Source organism: Pseudopipra pipra, chromosome 16 (assembly GCF_036250125.1).
Source record: "Pseudopipra pipra isolate bDixPip1 chromosome 16, bDixPip1.hap1, whole genome shotgun sequence".
Lineage (NCBI taxonomy): Eukaryota > Metazoa > Chordata > Aves > Passeriformes > Pipridae > Pseudopipra > Pseudopipra pipra.
In genome coordinates, this window is record NC_087564.1 from 6,843,619 (window position 1) to 6,859,995 (window position 16,377).

Consider the following 16,377-nt stretch of genomic DNA (forward strand, 5'->3'; position numbering starts at 1 on the left):
AAAACCTCCACGGGAGAGATAGCTAAATGTAAACTTAACACTTCAAACAAACACATCAAGCGTAACAATATCATTAGCTGAGAGGCTGAAATGGCTGGGATATAGGACAATCTGTATTGTACCCTATTGCTATGGAACATGTTGCTTAGAAACAAGCCAGAACGTACACAACCTCCAAACAATTACCGGGATGTCTGCTGGGGTGAATACAGATATACCCACATATATCTAAAAAGCAAAATCTACTCTTTTCCCAATTCTGTTTACATCTTTAAAACGAGACAAATCATGACCACCTTGGGTGAAAAGCCTGAATAAACTAAAGCTTATATTTCCCATTTCTTTAAAATTGCATACTTTTAGTATACAATTTGAGTATACAATAACATTTTCTAAATCTTCAAGTATTCCTCTGCTAAGTACAATCTTCTGATTTTTAATGCAGAAGTTATTCTTTAAAAATAATTTGCATTTCCTCAAATGCTACTATCAGCCAAGAACTGTACTGTCAATGGACTCATGGAACTTGAGTCAGAATTCTACATCTACTATGACTTGCTTTGTGATAATCTGGAGTGTATTACATCGAATGATGACATGATTTCTAGTCAAGCTCCCTCCATTTTCCATGCTATTCCCATGGAACAGACAGCAGAGCCAGCAAACACAATACAGACCCAAGCAGATTCTCCAGCTCAGGTGATTCCCCATCATTTGAAAGCACCGAGGAAGGTGGATCTACACTGAGATGCCTGGCTGCAAACCAGGATGGGAGTGAGCACCAGCCCTGTGCCAGCTCTGCTCCAGAGACACCCCCAGAGTCCTGGGGATAATCAGGGGAGGAGTCCAACTGCACACAGGGACAGCAAAGCTGCTGCATTAACCAGCCCTGGCACAGAGAGGCTGAGGCACACACGTGGTGCTGGATGGGAGGGGAAGAAGAAGCCCCCAGCAGAGCAGCAAAGCAGACAGTGGTTTGTTTCATGTGGTTCCATAACTCAGGATGATCTAAGCCAGGATTCCTGAAGAAAGGCCAGTGGTCACTTCCTCCCTCCAGGCCCAGCTGCTCCTGCTGCACCAGCACTGCAGGGCAGTGCTCTGGGCAGGAGGAATAAGTGCTCTCCAGTAGTACCTGTTCCCTGACCCCTCTCACTCCGGGGCTGCACAGTTACTAATGCCAGCAAGAAAGGAGCTGGCAGGAAGCAGGGCAAGGCTGGCTGAGACTACACCTACTTTGGGCAGCAGCAGGCTTAATCCTGACCTTTTATAACACCCTCAAGAAATCTTGTCATTGCCATAGCAAGTTTTCTTTAAACTCTTGGTTAGCCAAGTATCTTCTAACTGTACACAGATTACACACAATATCAAATGAATCCATCGTGGTCTTGGTTTATCCATGTATTTCAGCTTGTCTTTATTATAATGGTATTACAACATATTTGTTATTTATTTAAGTGCTACACTTAAATTTTACCTGAGACTATTAAAATAACAATGATGATACTCGATAGAAATGTGGTATGAAGAAAAATGAGGGATTAAGATACTTTTCAGAGTATCATTAAGAAGAAAATTTTGTGGAATAAGTGGTGCTTTACTTTTAAGACATACAATTATCCCACTGACATTAAAGACACTGCTTATGGTAATTTTAATACAGCCTCAGAAGATCCTGACACTGAACTTACAGTGCCTCCTTTATTAAATAAGATGACAGGAATACTTTTTTTTCCTCCAGTATTTTTTTCATTATCTATGTCTCAAGAAACATACCTGAATGACTGCCACTGATAAGGGGTCATAAAAACACCTCTAAACCAGATAATACAATTTAAAAGCTTTTTCTTTATAAAAAATCCAAACCAACCAACCAAAACCAACAAACCAACAGCAGAATCTGTAAGTCTGACATGCCACCATAGGAGAGGTCAAGAGTATCATCAGCATTCATCATACCAGCAATAGCAGGAAGTCTGTTGAATAAACAATTCCCATGCAGTATGGATTTGATTGCAAGGGATGAAGGGAAGAAATCCTTCCTGACTACACCTGGTAATCTGTTAACCAGACAGCGTGAACACAATTCCAGTGCACACCTGAGAAATCCACTCATTCCACCCTGTATCCTGTTTCCAGCACTTGCCAGTCTCCAGTTCCTCACAAAACAGTAAATTTAAAATGCAAAACAAATCCAGGAAAGAAATTATGTTTCAAGGTGGAAAGAATTTCCTTCCTGGTTAGTCTTTTTTTTTCCTTTAAAGTAGTTGGTAGGCAATTAGTGACTTTGAAGCCAAGATCATTACACGAAAAATATGGTGCAAACAAACTGGGATCCAACGTCCTTTTGAATCCCACCTAAGGCAGCACCACACTGATTTGATGCACCAATTTAATACTATGTCTTCAAGAGTTCTGCATGGTCTTGCAGGAGCTCATCCCTCTTTATATTAAAGCAATTTAGGGTACAAGGCAAGACTCTCTGCACTGCTCAGTTAAGAATCTTTCCTTCTGCAGCCTGAATTTGTTCCTAGTTCCTCACAGAGGCACTGGTGACACTGTGCCCAGTGATGGCCTGACTTCATGGAAGGCTTTTCACTTGACCTTTCCACATGTTTTGGTTCTTACTTGACGCTGCTCCAGGACACCACAGGAGGCACAGTCACTGCTTCGGCACCTCCTGCAAAGCTGTTGAGTTATCACTGGGTGGGGGCCTCGGGGTCAAAAACTATTTCTGCTCCTTGCTCATACAAAAGGTGATTCTGATAAAACAGATGAAAGTAAGAACTCTTTTCACAGAACAGACAATATGCAACAATAACATTTACAAGAAAGTAGGGTAATTAAGAGGATTTCCTCCCATGCTACAGGATGCTTTAATGTGCATCATTAGCCTAAGCAAAGGAAAAAATTCATCCCTGTAATCTAACCTGCCAGTGCCCTTAATAATAATTTGCTGAAGACACTCCTGGGGTTTTTGTTTCCAGCAAAAGTCTCTTTCCTTACACAGAAATAGGAAGTAAAAAACGCTCTGCACCCAACAAATCTCTGGAGGTACTCACTGCTGAAACAAGCCCTGTACTATCTCAGGATTTTTAGGTTTATCAAACCTGTGCAAAACAGATTATGAAACAAAGGCAGCTTCTGAATTACTGGATCTCTACATACTTCACCTGGGTTTGCCAATAGAATTACATTTTTAATTTTTGCAGGTTTAACCATTTCCATGTGGTATTTTTAAGTATTTTTGTGTCTTAACAAAAAAAAACCATTTGATGATTCAGGTGGCAAAACCAGCCACATCATATGAACTAAAGGAGGAAAGAGGAGGAGGGGAAAAAAATGAGACAGAATGGCACAAGTTAATTTAGAATATATTCTTCTGTAAAATATGTAATCTGTAATTTTTTTAAGTAAAATGTCATCTGCAGTATTATTTAAATAGGATTAAATTAACAACTGCAATTGAATTTTTAAAAGTCTATAAAATACTTGAACTACATATTTCATAACACTATAAAGTGAAAAGGTGAAGTTCTGTTTTAGTCTCTCTAGAAGCAAATCAAGCAGATTTGGAATGTTTTCAATAATTCATTCTATATACTACAAGAAAGAAAATGCTTGTTTTTCTAAGCTTTAGAAGGAGGGAAGGCTGGAAGAGGAGATCCTGTAGTCAATCAAACTCTCAAAAAGAGGTGCATTATTTTAATCATTATGTTGCCAAACTTCAGGGAGATAAAGGGATGAGCAACATTCACCAGGGGAAAGTGAAAATGGAGAGCAGGTACTAAAACAGAGAAAAGGAAGCAAAGAGAGTGACTGCGGAAAACAGTTATATCTTCTTTTATGCACTGAATAATTTAAGCTCTAAAATATTCATTAATTTAGACTGGAAGAGTGTCCCATAATTGCAGGGTTTTCACTACTCTGACAGACCATCATTATTGGAACGTACATCCTTTCATCCACCTTCTGCATAACTGACGTGCTCAAAGATGACTGAGGATCATTATTACCGTGGTTACTCATTAGCCCACCTACACTACCCACATATTAGTTTTTTCCATGTTTTTCTCCCCTTTATTTCTCAGTAGCTCAGCTTGGATAGGTTTTGGTTTGTCCCCATCAGTCCCCTCACTCCTCTGTCCCTCTCAGCTCCCTCCTTCCGTTCTTCCTTGCTGTTGCCCCCAGAGCCTCAGAGGCAGCAGCAGCAGCTTTACCTGGGTCTGGTTGGAGCTGCAAGGCAAAAACACCATGAAAAAGCCTCCACTGGTGGCCCTTTCTTTCAATCCCTGTCTTCCAGTCAGTACTTTCCTGCTGCAAAGGAAGCAGAACTGCTCTGCTCTCAGCCACTGCCACAGGCAGCAACACTCAACTTCTTATCTTTCTATCAATAACAGACCTTCGGTGTCAGTACATTACATAAACCCAGCATTTTCTCTAGCTCCAACTTAGAGCTAACTAATGGGGTTTTTAAACTCAACTGTCAGGTACTGAATTTAATAATGAATATGGGCTATCTTTTTGCTACTGCAAACATTATTAAGGTACAAATTTAAAAATAAATGAACAAAACCCCAAAACAAACCCAGCATTTAAATTCTGAGAAAGGCATGATCTCATGCAGCAGTCTTGCCACAACACCAGGGACGAAATCTCTGAATCACCAAACAATCCTGAGGTATCTGGAGGAAAAGCCAAGGCAGAGTGCTGTAAAGGAAAGCAGGGATTTTGTCTACTCCACATCCAGTGTGTGTGTGGTTGAGAAGCTGGAGGTTGAGCCCAGAGCTGCAGCAGCCGGGTGTGTAACTCACACCAGTCCCAGCCTGCTCTGGGCAGGGCTGGCAGAGACCTCCAGAGGTCTCCTCCTTCTCCCCCTTCTCCCAGGCCAGCTGGAAGAAACCCCCATTTCCCTGTCTCAGCAGCATTAACAAATCTGCCTAACAAATACCACTTACAATGAGTCTCAAACACTACTATTTGTTGGCTCTAAATAACGCTCCAAATATTCTCAGACTATTGCTATTTTACAAACTAATGCCTGTGCATTGTATCAATTTCATGGCCAGTCTAAATCCAATCACTTAAGATGATATAATGTAGCTTGAAAACCACGCATTTCAAAAGCAGAGTCAAATCTAATTCAAAGTGTGAGGGGAGAAGGGAATTCCAAAGAAAGACAAGAGCTGAGAAAAGCACTGTTGAAAATGAGGTAGTAATATGTCTGATACTAAAGGTTTGTGGAGTTTTATTTTGACATGTCATATTTAATGGCATTTATTTCAATTGTGGCATTTTGAAGCATTTTGTGCAATATTTACAGGACAATTTCAGAGTATTTCATTAATTTGGCACTAAATGATACTCTGAAAAGTATCTTAATCCCTCATTTTTCTTCATACCACATTTCTATCGAGTTTCATCATTGTTATTTTAATAGTCTCAGGTAAAATTTAAATGTAGCTTTTAGATTTATTTTTTTTTAGAGGGAAAACAATACCTCACTTCACGTACAAAAATTCTGCCTGACCTAGAGCATCACACCACACATGCTGGATCTGCCCAGGAGTTCTGCATTCCGTGTCCCCAACCAGCAAGTGACTGACCTTCCTTGAGGGTTTTCTGGCTGTTCACCTCAAGGCATTCCTTCTCCTTCAGTGGCTTAAGATCTCCTGCGGATAAAATCTCGGAAAAGCCCTGCTGCTGTTTCTTGGAGCTATCGATCATGATGAGAATCCTTTAGAGTGGCAACATCCAACACAGGAAAAAAAATATGCCTTTGTGGCCAGGCGGTCCCTGGTGTCCCAAGCAGCGCTGCCAGTGCCGTGCCTATGGAAGGGGCTCTCCCGCCGCGGTGCAGCCCAGCGCAGCCTCCATCCTTCCCTCTCCCTTTCCCTTTCCAGGCTGCCCCCGCTCGCTGCCGGCTCTGGAGCTGAACTCACTCACACAGCAGGCACGGAGCATGTGAAGCACAACTCCCAAATCCCACCTCTCTTCCCAGACAACCACTCCCCCTTTTCCTTTGGTTCCGCTCGCTGCCCCTGCCCATTCGTGTTCCACCGTGCAGCTCGGTGGTCAATCATCTGACAAAGAATGACTCAAGCGGTTAAAAATAAATCCAGCAGTTGCTGAAGGAGCAGCATTCGCTGCTGCCCAAGACAAACTGCTGCTGAGGACTCTTTGCCTTTCCCCTTCCCTGTCCCTTCCCCCTCTCCCGCCGCAGGCAGCAGCAATCCTTCATCCCTGCCCGCCCGGCGCAGTCACCGCTCATTGGGTTTCACCAGGACCCAAAGCTGCGCGCTGGCATTTGGAAAAGTTATGGGAAGGAACCCTCCCACCCACCCCAGCCCCACGTCTTGTTTCAGAGACATTTATCTAGCAGAGGTAACTGGGAAAACCAGGGATTATTTCCATGCCTTTCCTTGCAGTGTCAGAGATTCTGTTCCTTGCTGTAAATACCTAAACTCCAAGTACTTTATTACTTTCCTCTTCGCATTAGTTACACATCTCATTATTCCCAGCAGTTTCGGGAATATTTCCTCCCACAGCTTCTGATCTGCCATTCTCTCCAGCATATCCCATTTATCTTACATGAGTCATCAACTTCAGTGTCAACCTGGAAGATTTCAGGGAAATGGATCCCCTCTAATTATCTGGCACCGGCCATGAGGGAACAGCAAACGAGTTTGCATTTAATTTCATGTACTTAGAGAAAATAAGCTGTACATAATGTTAAGTAGTCACTACATGTCAACAAGTAACTCCAGCAGGTGTATTTTGCCTCCAACCTAAAAACACCATCGCTGCATGTATTTTTCACACCCCTACTTCATATTTTAAATCTTTCAGCCAGAAATTATAAAGGACATATCCCATCAGAAAAACTGTTTCACTTGCATAGAATCAGATTTGAACAGATCTACACAGAATTACAAATCCCCGACAGAGAATTTTTAAAAGTGGAAACTAGAAAGAAAACCATTTTTTGCCTCTGGGGATCTTTGTACACAACAATCACTGAGCGCTGACTCTTCACCTTGACGGTCACTCCCGGGCAAGCAACTGATACCACGGGGTGTGAAGCTGCCTGTCCCAGCCAGCAGGGTTTGGAAGCCTCTCCCTGTTTTCCTACTGCTGGAGAAGGGAGACCTAGATCTGCTCAGAGGAGGCGTGAGCTCACCAGGCTTTATCAACTTCTTGACATGCAAGGAGCTGACAATACAGGCAAAAGGAAAACTTTGCAGCATGAATGATTTGAGGCCACTCTCCCAAGCCTGAAGATTTGTTGTCTGCACATCATTTATATAAAAATTATCAGCTCAAATTAGGTTTTGCTTAAATACCAACTACAGGCTGTTCCAGTACCATTGCTTTTGCAGTGATTTTTACTGAACAGAGGAAAAAATACTGTGGAAGAAGTCCATAAATCAAATGCACTCCCTCAGTGCCTGCAGCTGAACACTTACTGTGCATAAGAAACGAAATTACTGGTGAGAAACTCCACACATTCAGAAAATAAAAACTCAGGCTAACAGAATACAAACACACACTGCTTAGAAAGTCCCCACTAAAATCTGACGCAGACAATGAACAGAATCTCACACAGTTATGGATGAACCGCGTTACTCCACATTTTTCTTATACCAAGAGAGAAGTTACCTGTTTGGATGGATGAATTATATTCTAACAGTGTAACAATATGTAACAGCAGAAATTGTTTTATGGGAAGGGTACAGTGCACTTCACACACCTACTGAAAAACTGGTACTTTGGTCTGAACTGAAATGTTTCAGAAAACAGAGCATTTTGACATTTAAAAAATTCAATGTACTAATGAGGAAGTGTGGGAAGAACCCAAAGAGTCAAATGTCATATTTCCAAAGGTAGTGCTATCCTTTCCTATCTGTTTATAGTGCTTTATATAACTGAGAGTGTCCAGTGCTCAGGTGAGTGCTGATACACAGGCACAGCACTTGGGTAGGAGCAGTTCAAGCCTTCATGAACGTTTCTCTTGCTCAGAAAGATGAGCTTTAGCAGCAGGGAGTTCCTGCTATCCAATTCCTCCCCCTTTTCCAGGGAACCCATCCCACAGCAGATGAATGTGCTTATGCTTCAGCCACTTGGAGTTATGCCTAATATTTTGCTTCAAGTTCACCTCATAGTTCAATACAAGCTTAACATGCAGATGAATATTTTAAAAGACCTTTAAGAAGCCTGGTCAAAATCTCACCAGTAATTTGCAAAGAACTGTACTAAGAAAGGCAGGAATGACAAAATTTATGGGAAATAAGAATGCAGAAGTTCTTATCCAGACTAGGAGAGAGGAATGGTCAAAATGACACTGTGTATTTTTCATGTAACCATATACTGCAATTGCCAATAAATGCTACAGAATATTGACTAGCTGGGTGGGGGCAGACAGAACAAGCTAAGAGGAAGAAAAGATACCTTGGAAGAAGAAAATGGTTTTGGTTCAGATTCAGTTATAATGTGAATATTGAGAATATCTGGATATTCTGCTCAGGGAAAAGTTTCTCTTAAATCCCTGCATGAAGAAGAACATTTATCCCACATATAATGAAAAAATCCACTCCTATTCCAACAATCTCTTGTTTTCCCAGCAGTCCTGAATATACATTAATCCAAGCTCAACTGATAATTTGGATATACTGGTTACTTGAGTGACCAACAGTATAGTTCTACTATTTTAGTGATATGGCTTCAAAGAAAAACAAATCATCAGGTCTCAACACCTCTGTTAGAAAAGCCCCAAATTCTGAGACAGTTTCACAGGCACCTGGGGGCACTTCCCAGCTGCTGCTCCTCAGCTGTACCTGCAGCACTGCAACGTGGAAAAAGTGCATGTTCCTACCGCTGACTTCCTCAGCATTCCTAAGGACTGGACTGGAAGGCACAGAAACCCTGTTCACATGTTCAAATCCACATGCTAAATACCAACATTGCTGTTCAGAGTGTCAGCAGCAGGTCCCCCCGGTGAAGTGAGTTTGGAACTCCCCTGGGAGGCTTCACTTGTTCTTCCCCGTGCCTGCAGCAGCCCCACACCTCCTGCTCACACTGACTGATGCAGCTCACATCTGAGAGTCGTTTTTTAAGCTCTTACAAAAGAGCAGGAGCCCTGTCATCAGCCACCCCCACACACTGATACATTAAACACACTTCCTATGTTTGGGCAGTATCTTTGGCCTTGAAGGTCACTGTTTTGACAGATAAAACTGCTTTGTACTGCAGTTACTTTGGCTGTTGGTTTTAAAGGAGGCCGATTCCACATTTATCTTACACCAAATGGTGAAAGACTTCCCAGGTGGAAACTTCCCACTCTTCTATTCAAATTACTCATTTTGGCCTACAGCAAAAAATCCTCTAGAATAAGTATTAGGGAAACAATAGCAACTTGTTTGTTCTTTGACTACTCTTTATTTTAGCAGTAATATAGTTAATAGAACACAACCCATGAAATGTGAAATATAAAACAGGTCCAATGCTTTTCTGTTCAGTTTCTTAAAGGCAGGTGGAATTTGGATTTTCATTTGAAATCAGTGGCATTGTTAAAAAACAGGCAAAACTCCCTTAAAATTGCAAAATTTTCATCTTCTCTTTCTGCTGCTGACTGTATTTAAATAAAGAAGGTTTTGTAATAAAAAGAACTACTCATTTCAAAAGTAAACACTGGACATAAAGCCTCTCTGATTTGAACATGTACCTGTTTCAAAAGAGCTATTTTTACCAGTACAAATAGCAAAATGACTCTGAGGATCATACAGAAACCCATAGTGAGCCAGAAACAAAACTGTGGCTGAAAGACCAGTTTCTATCAAACAGCAAAACATTTCTTTCAGCTGAAAGAAAAATCTCAAGTCATGCATGTTGTATTTTTCAACTACGGGTTTAAACCAATTACAAACAACCTCAGTGTATCAAAACCAGACACTGAAGTAACAATATACAACAAGCTTTATATTCCTATGCAAGTTAAATCTGTTCGAATTTGCATCACCTTCAGATGCAAGTACCTCTCATTTGAATTTCAGTTTATTTAACTTGTATATATTGTATACAAGTGGGTGAAAGGCAGAACAAGAGCCTCAGAATGGAATGTCAGCTCCATAAAGCAGGATCCAGGAACACCTCATTCAATGCTCTGTGTCGCACCAGTTTTTCATAAACCTCTGCTTTTCATCTAAGGTCATCACTGTTTGTTGCTCCCATTCTTCTCCAACACAGACTTAAGTGTTCTGCAAACCTTCAGCTTGTGGGAAAAGTGTCATTTAAAAGGTGAAGTGTCTAACAGATTTCACCAAAGCCCCAAAGCCCAGGAGGAAACAATGCAGCAGCATCTTCCCCTTGCCAGTGCCTGTGTGCCCTGAGAACAGCCCCGTTATCTCCCCCAGTATCGGCGCTGGGCTGGGTGAGATCACTGGGAGCCACTTCCCAGCCCCATTAAACATGAAGTAACTAAGCAACAACTGCTTTAACAGTACATTCCAACTCTTCTCATCATATGGAGCTCATTCCCTTGCAATCCCATTAAAAAGAAAAACAAAACCAAACAGAACCCCCTTAGGGATTTAAACTCTTTCACTACCACAGTAACATTTTACAGTGGGAATAAAAGCTTAATTACTCAAATACCTCTTTCACCTTGGCTTTACACACACCGTGATGGATTCCTTGGTCCTTTATACTGTGTTAGGATAATCTAGTCCTTGATCATGGTGTAGGTTTCTTCACGTGGGAAAATAGTGCACTGACTACACAAACTAAAATGTTAATTATTATATACATTCATTATCATTTATTCTGTTAATTCTTTAAACAGTGAGACTGTTACCTCAAATTGTTAACTCAAGGGGTTTTGTTCTGGGGGTTTTGTTCTGCCTATATTCTCCACTGTTACTGTAACAGAGACCCAAACAACCCAAATTATGGTCACCATCCACCTCAGTCACTCTTCCCAGAAAAATTCCAAACACTCATAGTGATGTCAAATTTATAAGTCTGCATGTTCTACTTCTCCCACTAAAACCCACACAAATTCCTTTTAGGGGAGGACATATGCTGGCAGAGCTCACTGCTTAAATGAAAGTTACCTTCCATTTGGTCTCGCACATATACACATCTAAATTAATAAGGATTTTTAAAGTAGATATATAAAATGCATAAAAATATGTATTTTATATATGTTTTACTATACCTAGATACATTTAACTGCACACATATAAATTCTTTAAAGGACAGTATTTAGTCATCCACCATGATTTGCAAAAGGTGCATGTAAAAGTACTGCACACCATTTACCAGTTCTGTTTGCACTGTGTTACCTTCCTGTAGTGGCTCTATCACAAGCTGACACTTCAACAATAACATCTGCAAGGACGATTTAGTTCTAACAATTTGAAACAATTATACAGTGGAATTTAAAATTAACATTCTTTTCTAGCTATGCATTCAGTTATGCACAAGGAATTTCAAGGAAAAAAGGTCAGAATCAGACAGTTTGATCAAGTGATCTCTTTAAAGGAAAACATACTTTCTGTATCTCCTGTAATCACTCAAATGCCAAGCTCTCAAACAGGATCTTTTCATATATACCAGATGCCTTAAATTGAGTCTGTCACAGGTCATGTCTCCCATGTTAATCTCTTCACAATAAGCAGATAATTAAAAAAAAATAATATCTATAAATCAAACTAAAATGATGGAATGTTTGTTTAGAAGTTTACCAAATGGAATGACCCTGCTGGAATTCTTTCATGTAGCCTGTGAAAATGTCAGAATATATTCCATTTAAGAGGTCACAGTCCCTAGAGATCTCTGAGTTTTGGCCTGTATGTCTTTTCACATGCTTTAATATTTGAAAATTGTTCCTTGTAGACACTGACTGATGCCCTGGGAATGCTAGGATTGTGGGAACTGGCAGTACCAATGACAAAGACAGACTTACTGGGAAATCAGTACCTACTCCGTTTGCACTCTCATCTCCTGCAGGACAGGACAACATTCACATTTACAGGAGACCAAAAGAGTCCACACATTAAAACACATTTGTTTTTCCTACAGATACCCAAAACCAAACTTCCCAAAAACCCCACAAAACACAGAGACAAATATATATCAATTGTATTATGCTGTGTGTTCTTACAAAGGATTTTTTAGTAGACTATTTGCATTGGACATTTCAAGGACTATTAAAACCTTGAAGCAGATTGAAAGCAAGAGGTTGGAAGCAACCTCTTGACATCACCTGGCCCAACCCCTGCTGGAGCAGGGTCAGCTGGACAGGCTGCCCAGGACACTGCCCAGTCAAGATTTTTTACATCTCCATGGATGGAGATTCCACAACCTCCTTGGGCAACCATTCTACACACACACAGTATTTATACACTACACTATATATAGGCACACACATTTCTATTGTAAACTTACATAAGTTGTATACTTCTCTATCTAGATAGGTCTTCCAGAATATACTTAGACTGAGGTTTGGTTTTGTTGGGTTTTTTTGGCTGGTTTGCTGTAGTTGGGGGGGGTGTAGTTAATCAGAATATCTGCATGCTGCTTCCCAGCTCTCACTGCTTTCAGCTTAGTGACTATGAAATTGCTGAATTTAAGATGACATTTCCAATTATCATCTGTGCCAATCTACTACTTTAATCAGAACTAAGTTTTCCATTTGTTGTTCTCTAGTCTTCCCACTCCAGCCATCTTCTCTACACTGTCTCTCTCCCAGCTCTCTCAAGAAAATAAATTCTAAGCACAGTAACTTTTGTATCATTATGAGAGGAAAAAACATACCTTATAGCTGATCTTAAAGAAGAGGAGAAAAACCTGTCCTGCACAGATGCAAGGAGAATGTCCCAAATCCCACTTGATTCCCTAATATCAAACTTGCAGTTCAAATCTATTAACTGCACAGAGGATTAAGAATTTGTCCAGAAGCCATAAAACTATGCCAAGAATGCATATTACCAGTGCTACATACTGAGGGAGCGGAAGATAAGAGATAACAGGCAAACTAATATACCAGGACTCTTTTAGATGCCAGAAAAATTCCCTTGGATCATCACATTTCTTTAAGTACTATCATTAGGTTAAGTGTGATGTGGATCTCATTCAGTTATTTTAAGAACTGCCTTGTCTCCCAGCTGACTCGACTGGTCCCTCGGGAGGACCCAACATACACCATGTGGAGTATTTGTTTTTATTTTGGTTTGTGTTGGGTTTTTTTGGTGTCTGTGTTCCATCTTCCCCTGAATTCCCTACAGCTCCCCACAAGCTCTCGGGCCCCACAGGAAGCTGCCACTCTCCTCTGACCTTCAGTGCCTCAGGGTCTCTGCACAGAGGTGTTCCTGTTCTTATGCAGCCAGAGGCACTGCTTTCTTTGGGATAACTTCTAATCGAGACTTTACCAGTCTTGTTTTTACTTTAATACATTCATTGTCCCAAGGCTTTTTTCCCCAACAAAATATCCAGGAAGACTCTTGGCTCTCTTCTCGATTAGCTCAATTCTGCTGCAGAATAGCAGCTGCCAGCCACCAGTGAGCCATAGGAGGCTCAGCACCCCCTTCTCCACCCTCCTCCACTACAAGATACACAATCCCACACAGGACCAGAAGGCAATCCCAGACCTGCTCTGGTTCTGAGTCTGGAGAAGCAGACCCCTCTCAGCTGCCACTGCCTGGAACAACAGGGTTTCTCCACACCAGGCAGAGGACAGAGAACGGGCACAGTCACCATGTGAGAAGGTTTACAGCCAAGATGCAGAGCTGCAGCCGCCCCCAGAGTGCTGTAGGTCAGTCAGGACCTGGGAGGAGCCAGCCTGTTACCTGTCCAGTACAGGAATATAACCAGACTCCCATCCAGGGATGACAACTGCACAGGAGCAGCTCACAGGTCTCTCAGAAACTAGTAGCCACTGCCACAGGGAGATCCTGGCACAGTGAGACAGTCAGGGAAGCCACCAGAGAGCCAAGAGACGTTGCTGTAAAACACAAGCTAAGACCTTTCCATTTTAATTGTACCTTGAAATAACGAAATAACCCAGACCTTCACACCTCCCTCTACCACCCAAAGTGGCATGCTCACCAGTTCTGCAAAGGTACTAATTCAACATGCAAAAACCTTTGCTCGTGCACTGCTTCCTTTTTTTGATGGTATCTCCATGTGTAATCTCTTTCCATCCTTTGGCTCTGACACAGAAGGTTGGAAAGCTGCAGGCAGCATCATTCCCATCCACCCTCCTGCTGTCAGCAGCAGACAGCGGATCCTTCCCTCCCTTGCCACCTCCTGGCTCTCAGACAGAAGCTCCTGAAGCTGTGGCACAGTGTGTGGGCAGCACATTGTTCTGACTGGTACTTCAGCTGTGCCACACTGCCTGCCACTCTTGGCACTCTTCCTCCACTGCAGCCCAACCCAGCAACACTCAGTCACCAGGTTTCTCCCTCCTGCTCCCAAAGAGCCTCATCTGTGTCACTCTTCTCCTCCCCCAAGCTGTCCTTCCTAAGGACACAGCACATACAGCCCACAAACCAGCATCCTCCAGGCAGGGATGCAAATGGGAGCCTGTTTCCCAAATTCCCTTTCTGTGAGCACCCCAACTGCTCACATGACAGACAGGGACTGTACACCCCTGGCTGTCATGAGACTGCCAGAATCACAGACACATCTCCATGTCCACGCAGGAGGTGACAACTGTGAAAAGCAGAACCCACAAAATGGTAACTTTTGCTGCTTTTCAGCAAGTGGAACAAGAGTTGGGCTCCAGAGAACAGGCAAGACAAAATGCTGCAATGCACAGGGTTACATGATCAGTGCACTGCATGTGTTGCCTAATTATCCAGGAAGATGCAGACTAATGAGAAACTGAAATTAGTTTCGCTACTAAGCCAGTATTGCCCACAGCCATTAACTTGAAACCACCTCAAATGAAAAAGAACCTTAAAATTGTGACAGTTCAGAAGACCAACATACAACATCCACCACCAAAATCATCCATTTGTCTTTATTCAGGGAGTAAACACCTCATGTAATAAGTGACTGGAAAAGCTTAAGACCCTAATACACTCCAACTGTTTTGTTATTGATCTTCTGCTGGAAGTTAAAACCTCTTCAACAGAGTTGGCACAGCATGTAAGTGTTCCTTTGTGAACTCGAGGGGCATCAGTTCCACCGGAGCTTCGGCTCAGCCGTGAGAATCTGCACCAAACCCACCAGCTCTGCTCACCTGGACTCTCACAGCTCCTCTGCTCTGCGACTGGGATCTCTGGGGACACAGGGCAGGGAACAGGAGCACAGTGTATAAAAGGAGAAGGGAATGCCATCTCTGGTGACTCTTGGCTCACCAGGCACACACCTGCCACTTCACCACACTTCTGTTACCCTCCATGCTAAACAAAACCAAAGCACGAGCCTCCCGCCCTTCCAGTGTCATTGGAAAAGCTGGAAACACAGTTTCTGTACTAACTTGTGCAAGTCAGCTTAACAACACTGTGCAGAGGAACACTGGAATTGCTCAGCCTTCTGCTGGAATACTGCCAAAAGACTCACTCCAGTAAACAAAAGGTTTAAAGGATCACTACCAAAGCTCCCAGTAAGCACAGTGCTTCCTGCACAAAAATATCCAACCAAAAAAACCCCTTTTTATTAAGTGCCACTGTATTTCTGGGTACTGAAATCTCTTATGCTCATAGAGTTTATAAAATAGCGACATGCTAAAATACTCCTGCAGAAATCCAGTTTTTGGTAAAAAGTAAAAACAAAGAGTAATTCATATGAATCCATCATATTCAAATGTGGCTTTTACAAATTTTCTTCTGACTTTCATTGCTTCCACAAAAAAAAAAATTACTTTTAACCAAATCAGCCAAAATCCCTTAATCAGCTGAGTGACAGTTTGGCTGCTCTGGAGGTTTGACTTATTTAAACTCAACACTTGATATATGACACAGATACCTGTGTCATGCATTGTGGTTTTACAGGCAATTAGGAAAAAAGAAGTTTTCCAGAGGTATATCTACACAAACACACACATATATATAATTCTAAATATAAAATTATATATGATCATGTTATAATAGTATAATTATAAAATAAATAAACAGAAATTAAATAAATTAATAATAAATAAATTAATAACCCCAGAACCCACCCCAGGACCCCCAAAACCCATCCAGTACTCCAAAAGCTGCAAGGACTCCCCCTAAAGCCAGAGGGACCCCACAAATCCCCACCAGGGACCCCCTCAAAGTCCTCTGTCCTGCACCAGCTCCTGGGGGGCACCTGGGGGGGCTTTGAGACCCTCCCCCCCCGGACCCTCCAAAATGCATCTAGAGACCCCAAAATCCATCTGGGACCCCAAAAAAC

General features: G+C 42.0%; 1 protein-coding gene across 5 annotated transcripts in view; it reads right to left on the bottom strand.

The window, feature by feature from the left end:
• The window catches only part of MRTFB (myocardin related transcription factor B), a 70,818-nt gene that overhangs the window by 34,130 nt on the left and 20,311 nt on the right, over positions 1-16,377 (bottom strand). Inside the window, exon 1 of one of the 5 annotated variants that reach the window (XM_064672820.1) lies at positions 5,604-5,987. The exons of 3 other annotated variants lie outside the window; for them this stretch is intronic. In XM_064672820.1, the coding sequence (XP_064528890.1) occupies positions 5,604-5,724 (121 nt within the window). In that variant the 5' untranslated portion in view covers positions 5,725-5,987. Of the gene's footprint in view, positions 1-5,603; positions 5,988-16,377 lie in introns of those variants that run through there. One more of the 5 variants, XM_064672818.1, reaches the window with a different exon arrangement.